The sequence below is a fragment of the Accipiter gentilis genome, chromosome Z (genome assembly GCF_929443795.1).
Source record: "Accipiter gentilis chromosome Z, bAccGen1.1, whole genome shotgun sequence".
Classification (NCBI taxonomy): domain Eukaryota; kingdom Metazoa; phylum Chordata; class Aves; order Accipitriformes; family Accipitridae; genus Astur; species Astur gentilis.
Genome location: NC_064919.1, coordinates 39333463 through 39354864, shown reverse-complemented (window position 1 = coordinate 39354864; position 21402 = coordinate 39333463). Strand labels below are relative to the sequence as shown.

The window sequence follows — 21402 nt, the reverse complement described above, 5'->3', positions numbered from 1 at the left end:
TTTTGTTTTTCCTCAGGCTTCTCTCTGAAATATTGCTGACTGAACAGTGCGTGATTCACGTTCCCAGGAAAAAAACCCTGAACAGTAATGCCCAACAGTAATTACATTTCTAGGTACTGCCAGGCACTATAGAATTGTTGTGAGAACATGAAGTAAGGAAAGTGTCTGCTCAGCACAGTACTTTCCAGCCACCTTGCTTTTCAGATCTCTCAGTCTCTGCTATTTGACATCTCTGTACTTCCTCACAAGCCTTTTTAAAGCCAAGAAAATGTCCTTGTTTCAATTGACTGAAAATATCTCTATTGTGTTGATATTTCAATGTTGAATGTTTTAAAAAAATCTCATCCATCCACCTTCTTACATCTTAACTCCTTTTGCAGCCTTTATAAACACAGAGAGCATTAAAAAGTTATCCTCGTTCTAGTTAGATCTTCATTTTAGGTTGGAAAGTTGGCATGCATTTTGTTTTATTCTTTGTGTTACAGAAGTGAATTTTCCTGGCTGAAAAGTGTTTTAAATATTTTTCACTCCTAAGGCACAGAAGCTGCACTGCAAAAGTGTCTGTCATAGAACCGGTGGTTAACTTTGTACCTTCTTTTGTTGTTGATGTAGACCCAACAGTAAAATAATACTTGACAAATCACTTGATGCCCTACTGACAAAGTAAGGCTCTGTGGTAGGTAACTGATAGAGCAAGAGATCAAAGGTCGTCTTTGGCTAACTACCATATACTTTTTAATGGAAGTTCATGAGACTTAGGTGAAAAAAGGCTTGATCTCCACTCTGCCAGATACTCTGGTTGTGTGGGAGGAATCCAGAAGTAAAATGGAGGCTTCTGTGTAAAAATGTCTGGAAGGGAAGACACTAATTGCCAAGACTGGAGAGGCACAAAGAGGACTCTCTGTGAAATCAGGAAAGGAAGAGCTTGACAGCCATGTACAGGTTTCAGCTTGCATAGGAAACAGCCTGAAGTTCTAAGCAATTCATTTAAACTTGTTTAAAAACTTTTCTGCTCACTTTTTTCCTAACAAAAACCTAGGAAATTGCCTGAAATGGACATTTCTGCAGGAGATACTAATGGGAAGATCTATGTAGGGGAAAACAATTGACATAAACAACTCAATATTTTGATGTTCACCAGCACTTGCATGTGCTGAAACACTTTGAAAAAACCTGATAACATTACATTTCTGATGTGGTGAGAATAAAAAAATTGACTAGCAGTACTGTGCATCACACTTCCAGCCACAGCTGTAGCTGATGACCGGAGAGGCTGAGACATAGAATCATAGAATCATTTAGGTTGGAAAAGACCTTCAGGATCATTAAGTACAACCATCATCCATGCCCACTAAATCATGTTATGGAGTACCCCGTCTACACGCTTTTTGAATACCTCCAGGGATGGTGACTCAACCACTTCCTTGGGCAGCCTGTTCCAATGCGTGGCAACCCTCTCAGTAAAGAATTTTTTCTTAATATCCAACCTAAATCTCCCTTGCCGCAACTTGAGGCCATTTCCTCTTGTCCTATCTCCAGCCACCTGACAGAAGACACCAGCACCCACCTCGCTACAACCTCCTTTCAGGTAGTTGTAGAGAGCGATAAGGTCTCCCCTCAGCCTCCTCTTCTCTAGACTAAACAGCCCCAGCTCCCTCAGCCGCTCCTCATAAGACTTGTGCTCCAGGCCCCTCACCAACTTGGTTGCCCTCTGAACATGCTCCAGCGACTCAATGTCTTTCCTATAGTGAGGGGCCCAAAACTGAACACAGTACTCGAGGTGCGGCCTCACCAGTGCCGAGTACAGGGGGACAACCACCTCCCTGGTCCTGCTGGCCACACTACTTGTGATACAGGCCAGGATGCCGTTGGCCTCCTTGGCCACCTGGGCACACTGCTGGCTCATATTCAGCCGGCTGTCAACCAGCACCCCCAGGTCTTTCTCTGCCAGGCAGCTTTCCAGCCACTCTTCCCCAACCCTGTTAGCGCTGCATGGGGTTGCTGTGACCGAAGTGCAGGACCCGGCACTTGACCTTGTTGAACTTCACACAGTTGGCCTCAGCCCATCAATCCAGCCTGTCCAGATCTCTCTGGTGAGCCTCCCTACCCTCAAGCAGATCGACCCTGCCTCCCAACTTGGTGTCATCTGCAGACTTGCTGAGCGTGCACTCAATCCTCTCAGCCAAATCACTGATAAAGATATTAAACAGAACGGGGCCCAACACCGAGCCCTGAGGAACACGACTTGTGACCCACCACCAACTGGATTTCACCCCATTCACCACAACCCTCTGGGCTCATCCAGCCAGCCAGTTTTTCACCCAGCAAAAAGTACACTTGTCCAAACCATGAGACGCCAGCTTCTCCAGACGTATACCATGAGAGACAGTTGCAAAGGCCTTGCTGAAGTCCAGGTAGATAACATCCACAGCCTTTCCCTCATCCTCTACGCAGGTCACCTGGTCATAGAAGGAGATCAAGTTGGTCAAGCAGGACCTGCCTTTCGTAAACCCATGCTGACTGGGCCCGATCCCCTGCTTGTCCTGGACTTGCCACGTGAGCTCTCTCAAGACAAACCGTTCCATATTCCTCCCCAGTACCGAGGTCAGGGTGACAGGCCCGTAGTTCCCCAGATCCTCCCTCCGACCCTTCTTGTAAATGGGCGTCACACTGGCAAGCCTCCAGTCCTCTGGGACCTCCCCTGTTGACCAGGATCGCTGATAGATGATGGAGAGTGGCTTGGCAAGGACCTCTGCCAGTTCCCTCAGTACTGGCTTGGCAAGGACCTCTGCCAGTTCCCTCAGTACTCTTGGATGGATCCCATCTGGTCCCATAGATTTGTGAGTGTCCAGATGGCGTAGTAGGTCACTAACTATTTCCTCCTGGATTAAGGCGGGGTATATTCTGCTCTTCATCCTCACCTTCCAGCTCAGGGGGTGGAGTACCCTGAGGATAACTGATCTCCCTATTAAAGACTGAGGCAAAGAAGGCATTAAGTACCTCAGCCTTTTCCTCATCTCTGTTGGCTAGGTTCCATTCTGTATCTATTAAAGGATAGATACTCTCCTTGAGATTCTTTTTACTGTTAACATATTTGCAAAAACATTTTTTGTTGTCCCTTACAATAGTGGACAGATTTAGTTCTAGCTGAGCTTTTGCCTTTCTAATTTTCTCTCTGTATAATCTAACAAGATCCCTGTACTCCTCCGAAGTTGCCTGAGCTTTCTTCCAGGGATGATAAACTCTCCTTTTTTCTTGACTTCTAGCAAAAGCTCCCTGTTCAGCCAGGCCGGCTGTTTCCCTCGGTGGTCTGACTTGTGGCACGTGGGAATAGCCTGGTCCTGAGCCATTAAGATTTCTTTCTTAAAGAATGTCCATCCCTCCTGGACCCCTTTGACCTTCAGGACAGTCTCCCAAGGGACTCTCTCAACCAGTGCTTTGAAGAGGCGAAAGTTTGCCCTCCAGAAGTCCCTTGCAGCGGTTTTGCTGACCACCTTCCTTGCCTCACCAAGAATTGAGAATTCTATCATTTCATGATTGCTGACCCCAAGACGCCCTCCAACCATCACACCTCCTACCAGTCCTTCCCTGTTTGTAAACAGTAGATCTAGCAAGGCTCCTCCCCTGGTTGGCTCACCTACCAGCTGTGTCAGGAATTTATCTTCCACACACTCCAGGAACCTCCTAGATTTACTCACTGCTGTGTCATATTTCCAGCAGATGTCTGGAAAGTTAATGTCCCCCACGAGAACAAGGGCACATGATTCTGACACTACTGCCAGCCACTTGTAGAACAATTCATCTGTCTCTTCAACCTGGTTGGGTGGTCTATAACAGACTCCTCGCACAATATCAGCCTTCTTGGCTTTCCCTCTCATCCTCACCCATAAGCATTCCACCTTGTCATCAGAATCATGTAGCTCTGTACAGTGAAAACATTCCCTAACATAGAGAGCCATCCCACCACCTCTTCTACCTTGCCTATCCCTTCTGAAGAGCTTATAGCCATCCATTGCAGCACTACAGTCATGAGAGTCGTCCCACCATGTTTCCGTGATGGCGACTAAGTCATATCTATCCTGCTGCACAACGGCTTCCAGCTCCTTCTGTTTATTGCCCATGCTGCGTACATTGGCATAGATGCATTTTGGCTGGCCTATCGAATCCACCCCTTACATTGGCATGCTGCCCCCAGGCTCATCTCTGGTGCACCCAGTTTGAAGCCCTCTCTCTGAGCCCCGCCATCTCACGAGTGACGATTCTTTTACCCCTTTGAGATAGCTGGATACCACCTGTCGCTAGCAAGCCCGGTGCCATGTAAACCTCCCCATGATCAAAACCCCCAAAATTCCACCGAGTTGTGGCACCAGCCTCTGAGCCACGTATTAACCAGGTGTGTTTTCCTGTTCCTTTCAGTGTATTTCCCTGCCACTGAAGGGACTGAGGAAAACACTACCTGTGCTCCCGGTCCTTCCATTAATCGTCCCAGTGCCCTGAAGTCCCTTTTGATTGCCTTTGGATTTCTCTCTGCAATCTCATCACTGCCAACCTGCACAACCAGCAAAGGGTAATAATCAGAGATCCGAACCAGACCAGGGAGTTCCCTGGTAATGCCTTTTACCCGGGCCCCAGGGAGGCAGCAGACTTCCCTGTGTGATGGGTCAGGTCTGCATATTGAGCCCTCTGACCCCCTCAGAAGGGAGTCACCTAGGACAATTACCCTCTGTTTTCTTTTTTCAGAGGATGTGAGAATGTGTGGGGCTGCCCGACTGGGCCTAGGCACCTCCCTAGATAGGACTTCATCTACACCCTGATCTTCACTGGCCTGGTCCTCAAGTCCCAGAGCCCCATACCTGTTGTGTAGGGGCAACTGGGAAGGTGAGGGAGACCGGGAGGGGACTCGCCTGTCTCCCCGAGCAGGGACCTGTATCCATTCCCCTCCATCTCTTAGGTGCCCTCCTGCTGCCAGGCAGGAGGGCAGGGGAACCTCCGCTTCTTGCGGAGCCTCCATCTGCTGCCTCTGCCTCAGGGATGGTAGGTGTGGGCCCGCCAATCTATCTCCCTCTCACACTCCCTGATACTCCTCAACCTTTCCACTGCCTCCTTCAGCTCTGCCGCCAGGCTGAGCAGGTCATCCACCTGGTCACACCTCACACAAGAGGTGTCCCCGCTGCCCTCCGGCATCAGTTGCAGACTCAGGCGCTCCCTGCAGCCAGAGACCCAGACAGCCAGACTTTTACATGGCACCTCTGTCTGCGCTGCCACATTTTTCCGGCCAATGTCTTTCACCAGAGTGGCAACCATACGTGGGTCTCCCTCCGGGCCGACGCCCACCACTGGAGCAGCCTTCTCCAGCTGGGAAGGGTGCGGGGGCTGCGCCCTGCCTGCACCAACTGCCGTGCGAACTGCCGCGCCACGCCCCTTCCGACGCGCCATGCTCCCGTTCGCCGGCGCTCCTCAGGGCTCTTCAAGTCTCCCGCGGGTCTCCCGGCAACGCCCGCAACGGCCAAGGTCAGCCTCTCCCGCGAGAGCCGCCGGCTCTGGCCGCTCCCTCCCTCCGTCCGCCGAACCTCCCCCTCCGCCTCAGCGTGCCGCCGGGCTGCCCACTCGCCCTCGCCTCTGCTGGCCTCGCCTCTGCTGGCCTCGCCGCTGGCCGCGTGGCAGGTTGGTTCTCCTTCCTACATCTTGGGTAGATTCACAAGCTGTGGGTGACCTCAGGGAAGGGGATTCACAAAGTCTGAAAGTAGGTTTATAATTTGATTAAGTATCAGAGCCTAATTTGGAAGTAACACCTGTGGATGGGCTTTTTATCGCTACAGATAAAAGATTCTCCTGCCGCCCCTTACTTCAGGGGATCAAGGAACTCTTTTGTCGTGTTATGTACTCTAAATCCATTCAGTTTTTTATTTTCCATCCACTTGGAGCCTTGCTCAGAACTATAAACATCAGCCTCCATTTCCTGGGGAAATACAGAACAGGTGGTAGGTGTGGTATGGTCTCTCCTTTCAGCTGCATTAATATTGCTTTTGAAGAGTTGCTGTAACCTATGGCAACAGCTTTGGCAGTAGAAAATCCGTGTGGGATTTTGTTCTTTGCCTCTGTTCTTACTGTTGTTAGGTCATTTCAATGTATCAACGATCTTGTTTTGTTAACCATTTAATTTATTAAAGGAAAGAACGTGTGGGGGAGCTGTACCTTTCCACAGCTCAAGCAAGTTCTTGGCACAGCTGATGTTAGAGGTAGCATGCTGCTATGGCTCAGGCACTAAGTGGTTCCTGCTAGACTCTGAGGTTCCGGATGACTTCTGAGCTTATCCTGTCCCTGGTCTGCTGTGAAGTCTCCCTCTTGTCACGTGGCTTTTCCTATTCTGCACGTTATTCAAGTATTTCTGTGAGATACAAGTACTGTGTTGAGATGCACTGCCCGCATGTTGTACAGTGACATAGAGAAGGTGAAGAGCATAAGGCAGAAGTCCTAGACTAGTCTAAGTTTTCTACCTGTGGTGTGAGGGGTCAGCACTGAAGCCCTGATTGTGCAGTCTGCCTCTATTCACCTTGTTATTGCACTTTCTTGTTGCTTGATAGAACCTTGTTGCTGCCTTTAGGTACAATTGATGCACCTCAGTGATATTCCCCAAGAATCAGATGTTTAGTGTGCTAATTATTTAGGACTTTTTGTGTGATTCAGAAAAAGTGTCCTAGCTTAATGGGTTTCTGAAGATGGGAAGTCAAATGTCTGGCATTCAATTTCTACTAGGTGGCTGTAAAAATGCTACTCCAGTTTCTTATCTTCCCCATGAAGAATATGTAGAAAAAATGGATACTTCTTGCTGATAGAACTTTTTTCTTTATTTAGTTGTTCCAGTTGCAAAGATATAGCTCTCCTGGAGCTGATACCAAGAAAGGAAGAGAGTGAGTAGGTTGCTTAGCATAAGAACATCCACATCTGGGACAACTTATCATATTTCCATATCAGGCATGTTCTTGTATGGCAGATAAGCTGAGAAGTTAGTACCTACCGGGTCTGCCCTGGTTGTCAAACTCCTCTGAGTTCCCAAGATGTCTGGTTTTCTGTAGAGATCAAGTTCTTCCAGCATCATTCGGATCAGAAATTTTGTCTCTTTATCCCTTTGTACCCAAGTTCATTTTCAGCTGTGGAGGAAAGGAGAATTGAGAAGATCAGACTCACAAGAGTTTATACGCACTGAACTAACATTGATTCCAGTAGGGTGTAGATGCCTAAGTACCCCTGTTCCTCCAGTTTTGGCAGATGGGTGTTTTTTGCTGGGGGGGAACAATGGTTGCATGTAACAATTTTAAACAAGAAAGGCTAAATATATCACACTGAAAAGAACAGAAACAGACAAGAATAGTACGTTGATATGCTGGACTGTAAGAGTAAGGCTTCTACTAAAAAGTAATTGCACTCACTCTGCTTATAAAAGTCCGCTCGGGACCCCAGAGCTTCTGGTATGTCATCGGCAGGTAAAATTCTGGGTTTATATTTGTATTGTTTGGGTGCTGGCATCAGAAGATTGGTAGAGATTAGAGAAAAGAAAGTCATGTTTGCATCACTATAAGTGCTTTCTCAAAGAAAGGTATTTTTGACCATCAGACTTTTAATTTCCTTCATCTCTTGTGAAAGATTGTTCCATAGCTGAGGAATCTAGACACAATTTTTATCCCTATTTTGATGCCTTCAAAATTGCTGCAGTTGACAAAATTGCTATGTGATTACCACAGGGATTGCAAAATGAGACACCTGTGCTATTGCAGAAAGGTGAGAAAAGACCTAGGAATATATTTCCTCTGGTGTGTGTTATCCCTGCAGGATATTTGTTCCCTTTGCTTCTTACAAAAGCAGTACTAATTTGTGCTTATCAGATTATCCAGACTCAGTGTTGTGCAAGGCAACCCCTCACACTGCTAGTTTGTGGGTGTGGATTTAGCAAAGGTGCTCCCTAAGCCCAGAAGAACAAGTCTCTGAGAGGTCACTGCACATAATGGTTGAATCTACAGCCTTTACAGAGATGCAAAGAGAGAGCGAGCATTTTCAGCTTCGCTTGGTTCACCTCATCTCCCAGTTCCTGATAGGTTTGAACGTTGCTAAAGGAGAAACTTCATGTAACAGTCCTGAAGGCCTTTTGAGGTCAAGATTTACTTAAAGAATTAGAAAAAAACAGAACTAGCATGAAGTTCTAGCTTATAGCTAACAGCAGACTCGGAGTTTGCAGAGGTACCTACAAGCATTGCCCTGAGCTCTGAACAGTCACCATTTCCACTTACCTCTTCATACCATTTTGGAGTTCAGATACAGATGCAGATGATTGCTGGTTCTACAATAAGTGAAGTATTTTGGGAGCTAGTTTTGTCTCCCCCTTCACTTCAAAATTAGTCAGCAGATGTGAGCTACAAAATGACATTACTAGCTCATTTTCACATGGGTCCCTGGGTTTTTAAGGTATTTTCTTTTAACAGGTTATACCTTTGCCCAGCCTAGCCTTCTCCACTGATACAAAACTTCTAATATATTTGTTTACTTCTGCGCAGGATACGGTATTTATAGGTTCTGTTAAGTCCGTGATATCTGCATTGCCACCTTTCTGTGGAGACCACATGTAACACATTAGTGCAGATGATGGACTTGGTAGCAAATATCTTGGTGGGTTATGTCCATGAGAAAAAGCCTCCTTGTTGTCTAACTAGATACGGGGTTTTGTGTCATAGCTTGTCACTCATTCTTTGGATACAACTAGAGGCACTTTTAAAAATATTTGCCTGTAAAATGAGAATAAATATTACTTTCCCACTTACTGTGGATAAAAACATCAGTATCATGTAATTCCCTTAAAATTTGAGTTCTAGCTGAAGATTTTCTGTTGTCTTCAGAAACATTTTGTGGTTTTACAGCCTATCCAGAGATTCTACAGCATACATAAATGAGAGTTCTGCTTATCTCAGTATATGCCAAACCACAGGGAATTCTACTTAATTAAAAGGAGTTCAAAGAGCCAAGCAATTTATTTGCTGAGAGAGTTCAGACACAGTGGATGCAAGACCTCACAAAGAAAAGGCTTTCATCAGCCTTGGTTTCCAGCATTTGTTATTCCCATGCAAATGGAGAGTATATCTCTTTGTATATGGATGGCATTCTGCCGGCAAAGGACATTCTCCTCTGGAGAATAAATGCTCTACACTATTAAAAAAAGCACATCTTTCTAATGATGGATCTTTAAGGTAGCTGTGATCTCATTCAAAGAGCATCTACACTTCCTGATGAAATTTGACTATTACTGCATGTGCTGTAAAGATACTTTAGAAGGTACTTTTTAAATGGTGTTGGATACACAACTATCGTGCAGTAATGCATTGTTACTGTCACTGTCAGGATCTAGGTGCCCTTTGTACGTCCCTGGGCTTTGTTTCTCTGCATTTTTTTAACATCTATTCTAGTTTTAAATACATCTCAGTTAAATACGAGTGCATTATATGAGATCTTTAAAAACATCATAATTGTTTATTGGTTAGTGCTGATGTATTTGTATAGCTGGGTATTAAACAAAAAACTTTCAAAGTGAAATTAAAAAAGTATAAATTAATGCCTGCCTATCAAATTTTGTATTCAGGCAGCATTAGTAGTTCCAGGTTAACTGTTACAATGCTTTCAGTGACCACTTTGGTGTGGTTTTTCTTCTTCTCATTAACTTATTTCTAGAGTCCTGTTGATGTTTTTCTTTTCAGTGATTAATTTCTTATTCTCATGCACTGAAACTTCAGTTCAGGTGAGGCCTTACCAGTTTCTATTCTGTATACTTACTAATTTTCAGGAGAAGTACAACACAAACCTTCTTTTGCTTTTGGGTTAGTGAGACTTCAGTAATGTACTTTGGGGAAATATTATTACAAATAACTAGAATTATTATGTGAAGGTTCTTATTTTCTGAGGCTGCTGCTTGATTTATCATTTTAGCTTTTTCTAATTTAAAAATGCAGAATAGAACAGCAGGTGTCACTATAGTAGTAGCAAAAGCAGGAAGAGTAAAATCTCTCTCTTACCACATATTTTTTTGCTCTTCACAGTTTTCATCAGAGAAAAAGGTCAAGGGCAGCATTATGCTTGTCCTGGTCTCCTGACTGTTGTTTTTCCAGGAACCAGCTCAGCTTATGTCAGAATTTAGAAGCATGAAGATGGTCTGGGACACTTTGACACTGAGAGATAAAAGATACAATCATTTTCCATGCAGACTAGCAAAGAAACAGGAAAAGTTACTACTTTTTGGAAATACCGTTTTATACTTTCTGATTTTTATTCAAACCTGGGAATTTTTGGTGAAATTAAAGTGAAAACACTGATAACCAATCATGTATTTTAGCTTCTGTATTTTGAACGGAGTACTTAAGGCTACTAGCCCCTAGCTTTGTAATCAGGCACATAAACTAATGTTGTGATATTCAAGCTCGCTGGGCTCCTTGGAGCTGCTCTGTCATTAACACCTGACCAGTGAGCCTTGGTTCTAGAATCAGTCATTCCACTTTTAGCATCTATTCAATGAAAAATCTGTGTCTGATTAATGACTGCTGCAGGGTAACAAATTCCATAGGCTGCTGCTGAAGAAAGCATATGCCTAAAAAGGGCATTTTGAAGTGGAATAGAATATTTACTGAAATAGAGAGTAACCAGTAAACCCAGAAACTGAACAGATGAAGCTTTAGGTTTTAAGCATCTGTAGCTTGAGGAGAGGTGAAATATACCTACATTTATGGTAAAGCCTTGAGTGTGTAGAAAAGGGTCAGAAATGGAAAATAGTAAATATTCCTCTGTTCATTATTTGAGGTAAAAGAACAGGTCTGTCCATTCTGGAGTTTCAAAACACGCTTACTAATGGTGAGCTGATGAAAAACTTAAGGAGGATTCCTCCTCTTCTGAAGTCCAGACAGTGGGATAGTATATGTCAATCAGATATGCTTCTTGTTGTTTTATAAAACTACTGCTCTCTCCTGACTACTCCACCATGGGTGGCAGTCTGTTCCAGCAGGCCATCTCTTGTGCTCCTAGGAGGTATGCTTCTGTGTGTGACTTGGTTTTGTTGATACTGTCCACATTTCCAGTGGGTTTTGTTTACTCCAGTCATTCTGGAGTGACAGATGAAATATTTTCCAGAATTTTGTTACTATGAAAAGAGCACAGAAAAAACCGGCAACCAAACTAAAGCCCCATAAACCAGTGTCTTGATTTGGCATTTCAAAGGGCACTTAAGTATGGGCTTACATCTCAATCCTGCACTAGGAAATAAAGCACCTCCCAGGGAAAATTGAAGAATATACGTGAACTTAGCAATGAAACTAATTAATTGAAATAACAGTCAGCCTTTCCTAATATCCCCAAACTTTACTAGCATATTTTCTCTTTACAAGTGTGCTGCTCAGAATTATAGGGAAAAAAATAATTTTATAGCCAGAGATGCATGAAATTGAAGTGAAAGCAGTTTAAGATAAAAAGGTAAACCTGGAAAGCAGAATTCAGGTGAGATCTGAACCAACCTGGATTGTACCCTGAAGTTCAGAAGAAGCTCAATTATGCCTTTTTAACGCTGTGTCTTCATGCTGCTGGCCAAGACACAGGCTGAACCCTTGTAGGAGAGAGTGTTTTCACATGACTTTGAGCGTCTCCAAGAGCATTTAGCACCAGTTGCATTAAAAGGGATTGGTTTTACAATTTACCTAGTTAAGAGAGATACAGGTTAATGACAAGTACCAGTTTTAAAAGTGTTCTGAACAGCTATAGATAATGTGGCTTGAAGTGTGGATTTCAAGTCACAATTTCAGCTGATTTTGATGCTGCAAAGAGTCTCTGCAGCAAAGGAACAGATCTGGCTCCTCATCAGTGCCCATATCATTTGTCTGTAGCACTGCTGATCACAGGGGCAGAATGGGATGGAAAAGATTACACTGCTGATAATGTTTTAGACCTATGTGTTTTAAAACTAGCAATTAGTTTAGAAACTGCTGGTGACAAATGCTGAGCAAAATTTGTGGGTGCCATAGTTCATTTGTCTATAGGATCAAGGACTTAAACAGAAAATAACACAGTGCCGCGTTTCTCTCAAATTTTAGCTTTCTGTGTACTACTTTTCTTTTTGACTTTTGATGTTTATATACCCTTAAAGCCTAACCTTCCTTTTAATGGAGCTATCATCCTGGGATTTAGCTATAATTTTTCAAGTGTTTCAGAGGAATTTGATTTTAGTCCAGATACACCATGTGCTTTCACGATCAGGCAAGTTATTGCAAGCTATTGCCTTCATTTTCTTGCTGAAGAGGTACTGTGTGGGCAGTATCTGTTGTGTGCTTCAACAGACAGCCTAACGCTGCCTGGAATAAAACTTGTCAGAAAAAACCCCTGTTTTTCTAACAGCAACAACAACAAAATATGAGTTAAAATCAAGAACTCTAGCATTCTGTTCTAGATAAAGTGAATGTTTTGCTGAAAGTGGATACACTGAGAGGGAAAAAAGTTGAGATGTCATCTCATTTCCACATTTTAAAAATCATCCTTTAAAATCATGCAAAAGACTTTTTTTAAAAAAAAAAATTTGTTGTCTCAGATGGTGTAGGAAGTACACTAGATACAACCTATCAAACACAGTTAATGAGTTGATGAACTCTGAGGCTAGATGATGAGGATGACAGCTTGTGAAGGTGAAAGCATTTCACGACCTAGGGAAAAAAGAAAGTGAGTGGCCTGGCTTAGGCTGAGTTTCATGTTATGAAATTAGGTCCTAGAATTAGGACCCCAGAAGAAGTTCATTTGTGAGCTGGACTAGTTCAGGGTGGCCCTGAGATGGAGGAGTTTTATATTAAAGGAACATATCTGGATCTTATTTCTCGAAAAAAAGAGGCACAGCCAAGGAGGTTCAATGGGGCAGCATTGCATGAGACTGGAAGTTTCTGGTCAGCTGCAACCCTGCAAATAGTGACCTTAACACAGCAGACACTCAGCTGTGGAGTGGAGCACGTGGAGGGAATCAGCTGATGCCTGCCTGGATTCCTAGCACTGCTGGGATGTGAAAAGGAAAGCAGGTATGCATGTACTTCCACCATCCCTTATCTTTAAAAAGAAGTATTTTGTTATTTCCTGTTTACTTTGTGTGTTGTAAGTCCCAGGATGCTAACAGGTGAAGCTTCTGCAAATAAATTTATTGGCATCTGAGTTAACATCCTCTGAACTGAAGACCACCTTGCAGAAGCTGTAAAGATAACCCTGCAACGTGAGAAAAGACTTCAAAATGCATTTTGAGTATAATGAAAATGAAGGCCTTTCCCTTGTGGTGGAAGGATTAAACATAGAGAGTAGTGTGAGTGTAATGAGAACAAAGAGTTTGTCAATAACTGTAAAAGGTTGCTTCAGTATCAATAGCAGCATAAGCGTTGCATATCCTACACCAGCTGTGATACCACCCAGATCTTTATTTCTGAGTGACCGTTTGATAAGGACATCTTCAGGGCATAGTCTCAGTCTTTTCCTTGACTTAAAGTCTCCTTGTACCCTAGAGGTTCTCCAAACAAATCTCATGTTATATCATTTCCCTTAACACATGCATTGTGTGTACCACGTTCTCCATGGAGCGTACTGCATTATCTCGGTTTGTCATGGTTTACCTTTGCTTCCCCACTTTTTCCTACTTTAAATTCTGTATATCACTGTGCAATCTACTTGATTCCTTTAAAGCAGCAGAGATCTCCGAACTTTGAAAACCACTTCATTGATATGTGGTAATGTAAAGGAGAATGTAGCCTTCCAGAAGATTGCACTAACTTCATAATTCAGGAAACAAATCTGTGATGATAATAGAAGTATGTGCACAGTTCCCAGGAAAAAGCAGAAAACAATCATAGTGAATGCCTGAATGGTGATGATTAATTCAAACCTTGTAGTGAGAAATGAGACTTCCGAAACTATGGTTTGTGCCAATTACCATGTGTAATATGCGTGTTTCTTCTTGGTATACTTGCAAACATGAAGTCCTTCTTGCTTCAGCAAAAATGTCATTGATTGAAGCTCTGTAAAAATCTGCAAAAATGCAGATGGAACACTGGGGATCAAATAGTTCTGAGGCTTGTGCAACAGTTTTCACTTTGATCTGCATCAAAAGTACTTGCTTCAAAGTAATTTCTAAAGGACAGAGAATGAAATTTGAAATAGAAAAGGAAGGGAAGGTAGTGGATGAGCCTAATGTATTAAAGAGTCTGTTATTCAACTGCTTGGTTTCTGTGTTGCAATGAATGCAAGATGAGAAACGGGGAGTAAGTGAACTGGAAATAAGTAGCAATGGTAGCAATGCATTTGATCTGGCTGTTTGTGTTGTTAATCTGTTAGACTGTTGGCCACAGAATGTACCCAGAGAAATACTAGGAATATTGTATTTGAGGAGTAGAGAAGGAAGAGGAATAGAGGAGAGAGGGGAATAGCCAAGGGGGAATATTAAGCGTAACAGGCATCTATAATAAACATCAAGGTTATAAATGTCTTTTGTGTGACAGGATGTCTGGGTTTTATTTAATATATAAACTCCTATAAAGGCACAGTTCTTACCTGAAAGATTTCATAATATTAACACAATTTTATTCTGGAGGTTAAGTTGTTATGATCTAACTATTCCAGCTTCAGTTACAGGAAGCTACAGGGTATTTATATATATGTAAACAAGATCCTGCATTAATACAGGTTGCCCAACTGATTGTCCAGCTTGCTAACTGCAACTGTCAGCGTAAAAGCACAATGTCTACAGTAACTACTTCTTAGGTTTCCTAAATAATTCATTGACCTGTTGTTTAAGGAAAGAAGTACAAGGGAAGTGATGGTAAGGCATTTCTCTAACTACCTGACCTACTTCCAAAAACCACCTGACAAGGGCAATGATTACAGCTGAGATCAAGACAATCTGAATACTGACTTTGCCTTCTTTTAGTTATATAAAACTTAAAAAAAAAAAGTAAAAAAAAAAAAAAAAGGTCTGCTGAGGTGGTCAGATAGGAGGTAATACTCCCATTTCCTATGCAAATAACTCAGCTCTGTGAGGAGAAGTTATGTGCCAAAGTTTGTCAGAAAAATAATGAGATATCAACATAGTATAAATTTAAATAATTTTCTGTTAAAAAGAGAAATACATAGAAATGGCTTTAAAAGATCAGTAGCATTTGAAAATTATGTTGTCCAAACTCATCATATTTCTAAAATCTGAAGTATAGAAGCCTATAAACAAAAACTGAATTGTTCTTAAACACACAGAATACTTCCATGAGGTGTATTCTATTACTTTTTGAAGCAAATCAGGCAGCTGAATATCCTTCTTGACATTTTGTACATGCAAGAAATTGGTACAAGCTCACTTGTCAAGAAAAACAAATTGCATCCTGTTCACCTGTACAAGCCAGGACTTAATTTAGGCTGAAAATTCTGCAGAAAATATATAAAAATAAATTAGTTAAAGGTAAGGAATAAAAATACAGGAATTACTGTTTCCTCAACTCTTTTACAAACGTAATTCTTTCAGAAAATGGGAGTTTTGAATTTAGGAAATGTATTTAGCAATTCCCTATCATGAATATTTTCATGCCCAGAGTAAGCAGAAGAGGAGAATTATAGCCTTCATAGAAACTCTGGTGCTGGGTTGCTGATTTGGTATCTCTCTGGATACATATTTAGATATAGTGGGTAATGAGACAAACGTAAATTTTCAGCTTATTTTTAGTAGGTCTTGTTAATGGAGAGTAAGGAGTAGCCTTTGCACCAGTGATATCACTGTGGGCTTTGCCTTTGATTTCAGGGAACTGAAGAGAGCAGTAGGTAAGCACAGATTCCTCATTAGCCAAGGAACCATCTGAAAGGGGCTAACAGTGCATTGTCTCAGTGTTGTTTATAAAGAAGAAGTGTAAAGCGGAGCAGGTTTGTGGTTTTAGTTACATACTGCTTCGTGATAGATTTTTGCTTTTGTCCTTGAAAAAATGGATTCATCTTTATGGAAATGTGTTTGAAATATGCTGAAATCCTAATCAAGTATATAAATCAATAATAAGCATCATCCTTCAGGAATCTTTTTTCTTGGAACACATGGTGTTCATCAAGAAAATTGAAATCTGTCTAGGTGTTTGGAGCATGCTTTGTATAAGTTGAGGAAAGTATGGAGATGAAAAAGAGCTCAGCTATTGAAGACTGCTTTCAGATTTTCCTAATGCCACAAGTGTGAGACTTTTTTCAATGACAGGTCCATGTTCCAGCTGGGTGTACAGTTTATCCACATACAGACATCTAAAATATAATGCAGAGATGGCTGTCATTTAAGGCATAAACTTGTCCTTTAACCCGAGTCATAATTCAGTGCAGCAGTCATTTTTTGCCTAACTTAAAATAATATCCAGGGAGGCTGAATGCAATTCCCTATCTGAATTTGGGACTTCACTTTTTTCCTGGCCTATGGTAGTTTTATGTTCTTGATTTGAAAGATGCTGTAGCACTGTCTTTAAATTAGTCTTTTTCTAGTAAAAAGTTTCTGCATATTCTAGATTTTTCACTAGACAGAATGAAAAAATAACAAAGGGGAATTTCAGAGCCTCGAGAAGAATCTTGACCTCTTAAAGCTAGAGTAAACTCAGTGATGTCCTGTTTCACTTTGCCTTATCCTTCCCTTCCTATATCCTCTTCTAAGCACCACTGGATCTAGTGGTTGCTGACTGATGGCCTGAATTCAGCAGGTACTTTATCTAGAGCGCTGGATCAGGACAATGCCTAGAGGACTAAGGCTCACGTTATTGATGATAGCACAGCTGCTGCTACATCAGTTGCTTCTGATGCTGCCATGATCATTTAAACAAAAAATGGCTCTGAGGTCCATCCTTGCTTTCTCCCTTGCTGTTCCTCTCTTTCATCCTCTAGCAAATAAATAAAAGGAAGAAAAAAAATTTAATCTCAGAGTTCTTCAGTTTTATTTCTCAACCTTGGTTATACTCCTGCATTTTTTAGTTCTCTTGAATGCACTGTTAGCAAGTTTGCTGATGATTCCAAACTGGGAGGTGCTGTTGACTCTCTTGAGGGATGAGAGGCCTTGCAGGGGGATCTAGATAGATTGGAGCATTGGGCAACCATGAATGACATAAAATTTAACAAAAACAAATGCCAGGTTCTGCACCTGGGACACAGGAACGCCAGATGCAAGTGCAAATTGGCAAAGGAAAGGCTGGAGAGCAGCCCTGCAGAAAGGGATCTGGGGGTGCTGGTGGACAGCAGGCTCGATGTGAGTCGGCAGTGTGCCCTGGCAGCCAGGAGGGCAAACCGCATCCTGGGGTCCATCAAGCACAGCATGACCGGCCTGCAAAAAAGGTGATTACCCCACTGTATTTAATGTTGGTGTAGCATCACCTTGAGTACTGTGTGTGGTACTGGGCCTCACAGTTTAAGAAGGATGTTAAGGTACCTGAATTTGTCCAGAGGAGGGCAACAAAGCTGGTGTAAGGGCTGAAAGGCATGTCCTGTGAGGAGTGCCGGACGACTCTGGGTTTGTCTAGTTTGGAGAAAAGGTGGCTGAGGGGTGACCTCTTTGCTCTCCACAGCTTCCTGAGGAGGGGAAGTCGAGAAGGAGCTGCTGATCTCTTCTCCCTGGGATACAGTGACAGGACATGTGGGAATCATTCAAAGCTGTGTTGGGGGGGTTCAGACTAGGTATTATGAAGTGTTTCTTTACTGAGATGGTGGTCATACACTAGAACAGATGTCCTAGAGAAGCATTCAATGCCCCATGCCTATCAGTGCCCTAAAAAGAGGCATTTGGACAATGCCCCTCATAGCATGCTTTAACTTCTGGTCAGTCATGGAGTGATCAGGCAGTTCGACTAGGTGATCGTTGTAGGTCCCTTCCAGCTGGAACTATCCTATCCTATATAAATGTTTGTGAAAGCTGCTGAACCAAATGAAACCATAAAGTCAAAAACTTCTGGAAGCTGTTGCACTTTCGGAAAGGTTTGCTTTATTTCCCATTGGCAATGCTTTCTCTTGGAGGACCTCAGCACCATCCCTTCACGGGCTTGTGACAGTTGTGCTCTGGGTTGTGGCCACTCAGGTCTTGAAGATCTCCAGGCTCAGGGATCCCACAACATGTCTGGGCAACCCATTCCAGTGCTTCAGGATCCTCACAGGGATGTTGGTTTTTCTTTCTTGTCTTCAGCCTGAACCTCTCTAGTTTCAGGAGATGCCACCGTCTCTCACCCTCCCACCAGGCAGTGCTGGGAAGAGCCTGCCCCCATCCCCTTGATACCTTCCCCATGAGCACCGGCGTGTGCTGCGAGGTGCCCCAATGCCTTCTCTGCTCCACGCTGAGCCAGCGCCAGCTCCACAGATGCTCCTTACTTCCCCTGAGCCCTTCTGGTTTGTCAGCCTGTCTCTGGGACTCCAAAGAGGACATCGTGCCTGGATGAGGCCTGATGGGTGCTGAGCAGAAGGGATCACCCTTGTGTCTTCTGTCTAGGACAGAAAGACAGGAGAAGACCCATCAGAGTAAGCCAAATGCTGCCTGTGTTGCCTCGTGGAAGGAAGCAGAGGAGCCCAGAGGGCTGGCCAGCAGTGCTGGGGTGTGGGCAAAGCCTGTGGGACTTTGTCCTGCAGCCTCCACGGGAGGCACAATGTGTTGTTCCCAAATGAACCCTCTTGCCATATGTGCCTGGAGACGTCTGCCCAGCCACAGTGACCTGACGGGGACCTGGCAAGACACGGCCAAAGTCTCTGTGACTGGTATGGAACACCGGTGCCGAGCACAAGACGAGAGATGGGGGGGATGGAACGGGCAGTGGTGCTGCGGTAACCCCAGACGCGTGCGCTGGGGCGCAGCACTGGTGGGGCGAGCGCCGTGGGCGAGGATGGCCCATCGTGATGTCCCCAAGTGATGGATGTTGATGTCCCCGAGTGATGGATTGTGACCAGGCGACCCTCACTGCTTATATTTGGGCGCTGATGCTGCCCCCAGTTGGCTCATGCCCACACTCCAGCTGAGCAGATCGCGAGGTCTGGAGCACTGAGCGAGGCCTTGGCGCTGGTGTCGTGCTCGGGCAGTTGCTCCTTGCAGCTCTCAGGGCCTGACCCCAGAGCCGTCGAAGGATTTTCCCCGGCCCTGCCAGCTCCAGGCAGCCGGGGCACCCAGGAGCTACGCTCGCAGCAGCAGAGGTGAGCTGGGAGGGGACGCCTCACCCTGCGGAGCTGGGAGAGTTTCCTTCTTGAGGGACCTGGGCACTTCTTCCACCCCTTCCCCAGGCCAGCCAGTGACCCTGCCCTTTCTTCCTCTTCTAGCGTGATACCAGCTGCTGCAGCGCCAGTGAGAAGGAGCGCCTCTGCGTCCCTGGTTCCCCCCAGCCCACCGCAGCACGTGGAGAGCGTGGCCATGGAGCTGGAGGACCACTGTCCTATCTGCCTGGGCAGCTGGGAGGAGGCCAGCTTTGTTATGCCATGCCTCCACAAGTTCTGCTACCCGTGCATCCTCCAGTGGGCTGAAAGCAAGCCCGAGTGCCCCCTCTGCAAGAGGAGGATCCTCTCCATCTTGCACTCGGTGCAGGCAGATGGTAACTACGTGGAGCATATCATCACACCATCCTCAGGCGTTGTCCGTGAGGCGGGAGGAGCTCCCAGACGCGCAGCCGCCCACAACCTCCATCTCCCTGGAGCACCCCAACGCTGGGCTGCAGAACGGGTGCCCAGGCGTCCTGTGGGCATGTTCCAGCCCCCAAACTGGTTGAACAACTTATGGGACAACCCAGTGCTCCTCCAGATCCTGCAGCCCTGTGTCCATCGGCAGGTGGAGGAGATCTTTGGCAACAGCGTGCTGGAGGCCGCCATGAGGGAGGACACCGTCACCACCATCCTGACCAGCCAAAGGATGAATGCAGAGCTGCCGGGACGGGTGCTGGGGCTCTCCCGCCAAAACCGTGAGGAGACATTCTTCCAACACCACAGACATGTTGCTGCACAACGGCACAGCAGAGAGACCCAACGTCTGCTGGGCTGGCAGGATGCCCCTGCTGCTGGAGGTCAGGAGGACCACCCCACGGGTGCCACTGGCCCCACTGCCACACCAGGAGGGTCTCTTGTCCCCAGCCCAGCCTCCTCCAGCAGCCCTGCAAGAGCCAGTGCAGATGAGCTCCCTGGCACCTCATCCGCTGCTGTTGGTGGGCATCCCAGTAGCCACCCCTCTGCTCCCATTGCCATCCCTGTGGAGCAAGAAGTGCCCCAGGAGGAGCCAGGGGAGGCTGTGCCTGAGCCCTCCACTTCCAGCCAGGGCAGTGAACGCTCCTCTGGGAGGCCACGGCGAGCCCCAAAGAGGAGGACCAACAGCTCTGAGGCCTCTCCAGCCAACAAGAGGCCAGCACCGCGTCAGTGACCCTGGAGGGTCCCTCAGGGGGTGGCCAAACCAGGGCTGGGCCATCAGCTGGGGCACACACCAGCCCTCAAGGGCTCCTGGCCCCCCACATCCAATCATCCAAATAAAATAAGTGCATGAAAACTACAGAAAAAGTCTCAGTGTTACTAACAGTGCAGGTGGTCTTGCTGTCCTCACCCTGTCTTGCTTTTTTGCCGGGAGGGGTGGGATGTTAACACTGATGGGTCCTTCTACGAGTGCCAGGCACTACTTACTTCATTGTTCCCCCTGAAGGCAAGTGCTGCCCAGCTCCAGGCCTGCAGCATCTCTGCAGATGGTCCTGGGGTCAGGTGTGGAGTGATCAGGCAGTTGGACTAGCTGATCATTGTAGGTCCCTTCCAACTGGAACTATTCTATTCTAATTCTGTTCTATTTCATTGGTGATAATCTATGACTTGTAAAACTTTTTAAGTTTCTTATATTTTCCTTTTTTCTTTTTTTTTTTTTTGTTTTTTGTTTTTTAGACTTAGTCATGGATGAGCAACCCCAATAAAACTTGGGAGCATGGGAGAAAGACTTCCTCTTGTAGATGTAAATAGATCCTGCACTCTCGAATATTAATGAGTTAATGAGTATTAATGAGTGCCCTAAAGGTCTCTTAAAAAAACTAAGACTACTCTGGATCTCTTGGAATTTGCATGAAAACAGTAGCTATACTTACAGTAAGACAGGCAATATCAGGGAATGTAAAATGCATAAATACTAATCATTTAGCTTTGTGGTTTTAGCTTTCTGAAACACTGACAGAGCAGCTATGAAAACGCTAATAGGAATATTTGAAGACTGGAAAATTCTGATGAAGCTGTGATCTTGGGTGGGATGCAGCACAGCTCCTGCCTTAACAGATGACCTGAAAGCACATGGTCTTCTATAGCAAAGGCTATGACATTTTTAGTTCTCCTAATTGCGTCCCCTAATATTACACAATGCTGCTCAAAAACCTGAGT

At 44.8% G+C, this 21402-nt stretch overlaps 1 protein-coding gene across 1 annotated transcript in view; it reads left to right on the top strand.

Annotated features, from left to right (window-relative positions):
- LOC126035974 (uncharacterized) overlaps nucleotides 1–20662 on the top strand; it is a 97910-nt gene extending 77248 nt beyond the window's left edge. The window contains exon 2 of the mRNA XM_049795151.1: nucleotides 19333–20662. Within this exon, the coding sequence (XP_049651108.1) occupies nucleotides 19424–20416 (993 nt within the window). The 5' untranslated portion in view covers nucleotides 19333–19423 and the 3' untranslated portion in view covers nucleotides 20417–20662. The remainder of the gene's footprint in view (nucleotides 1–19332) is intronic.
- The last annotated feature ends 740 nt before the right edge of the window (nucleotides 20663–21402 follow it).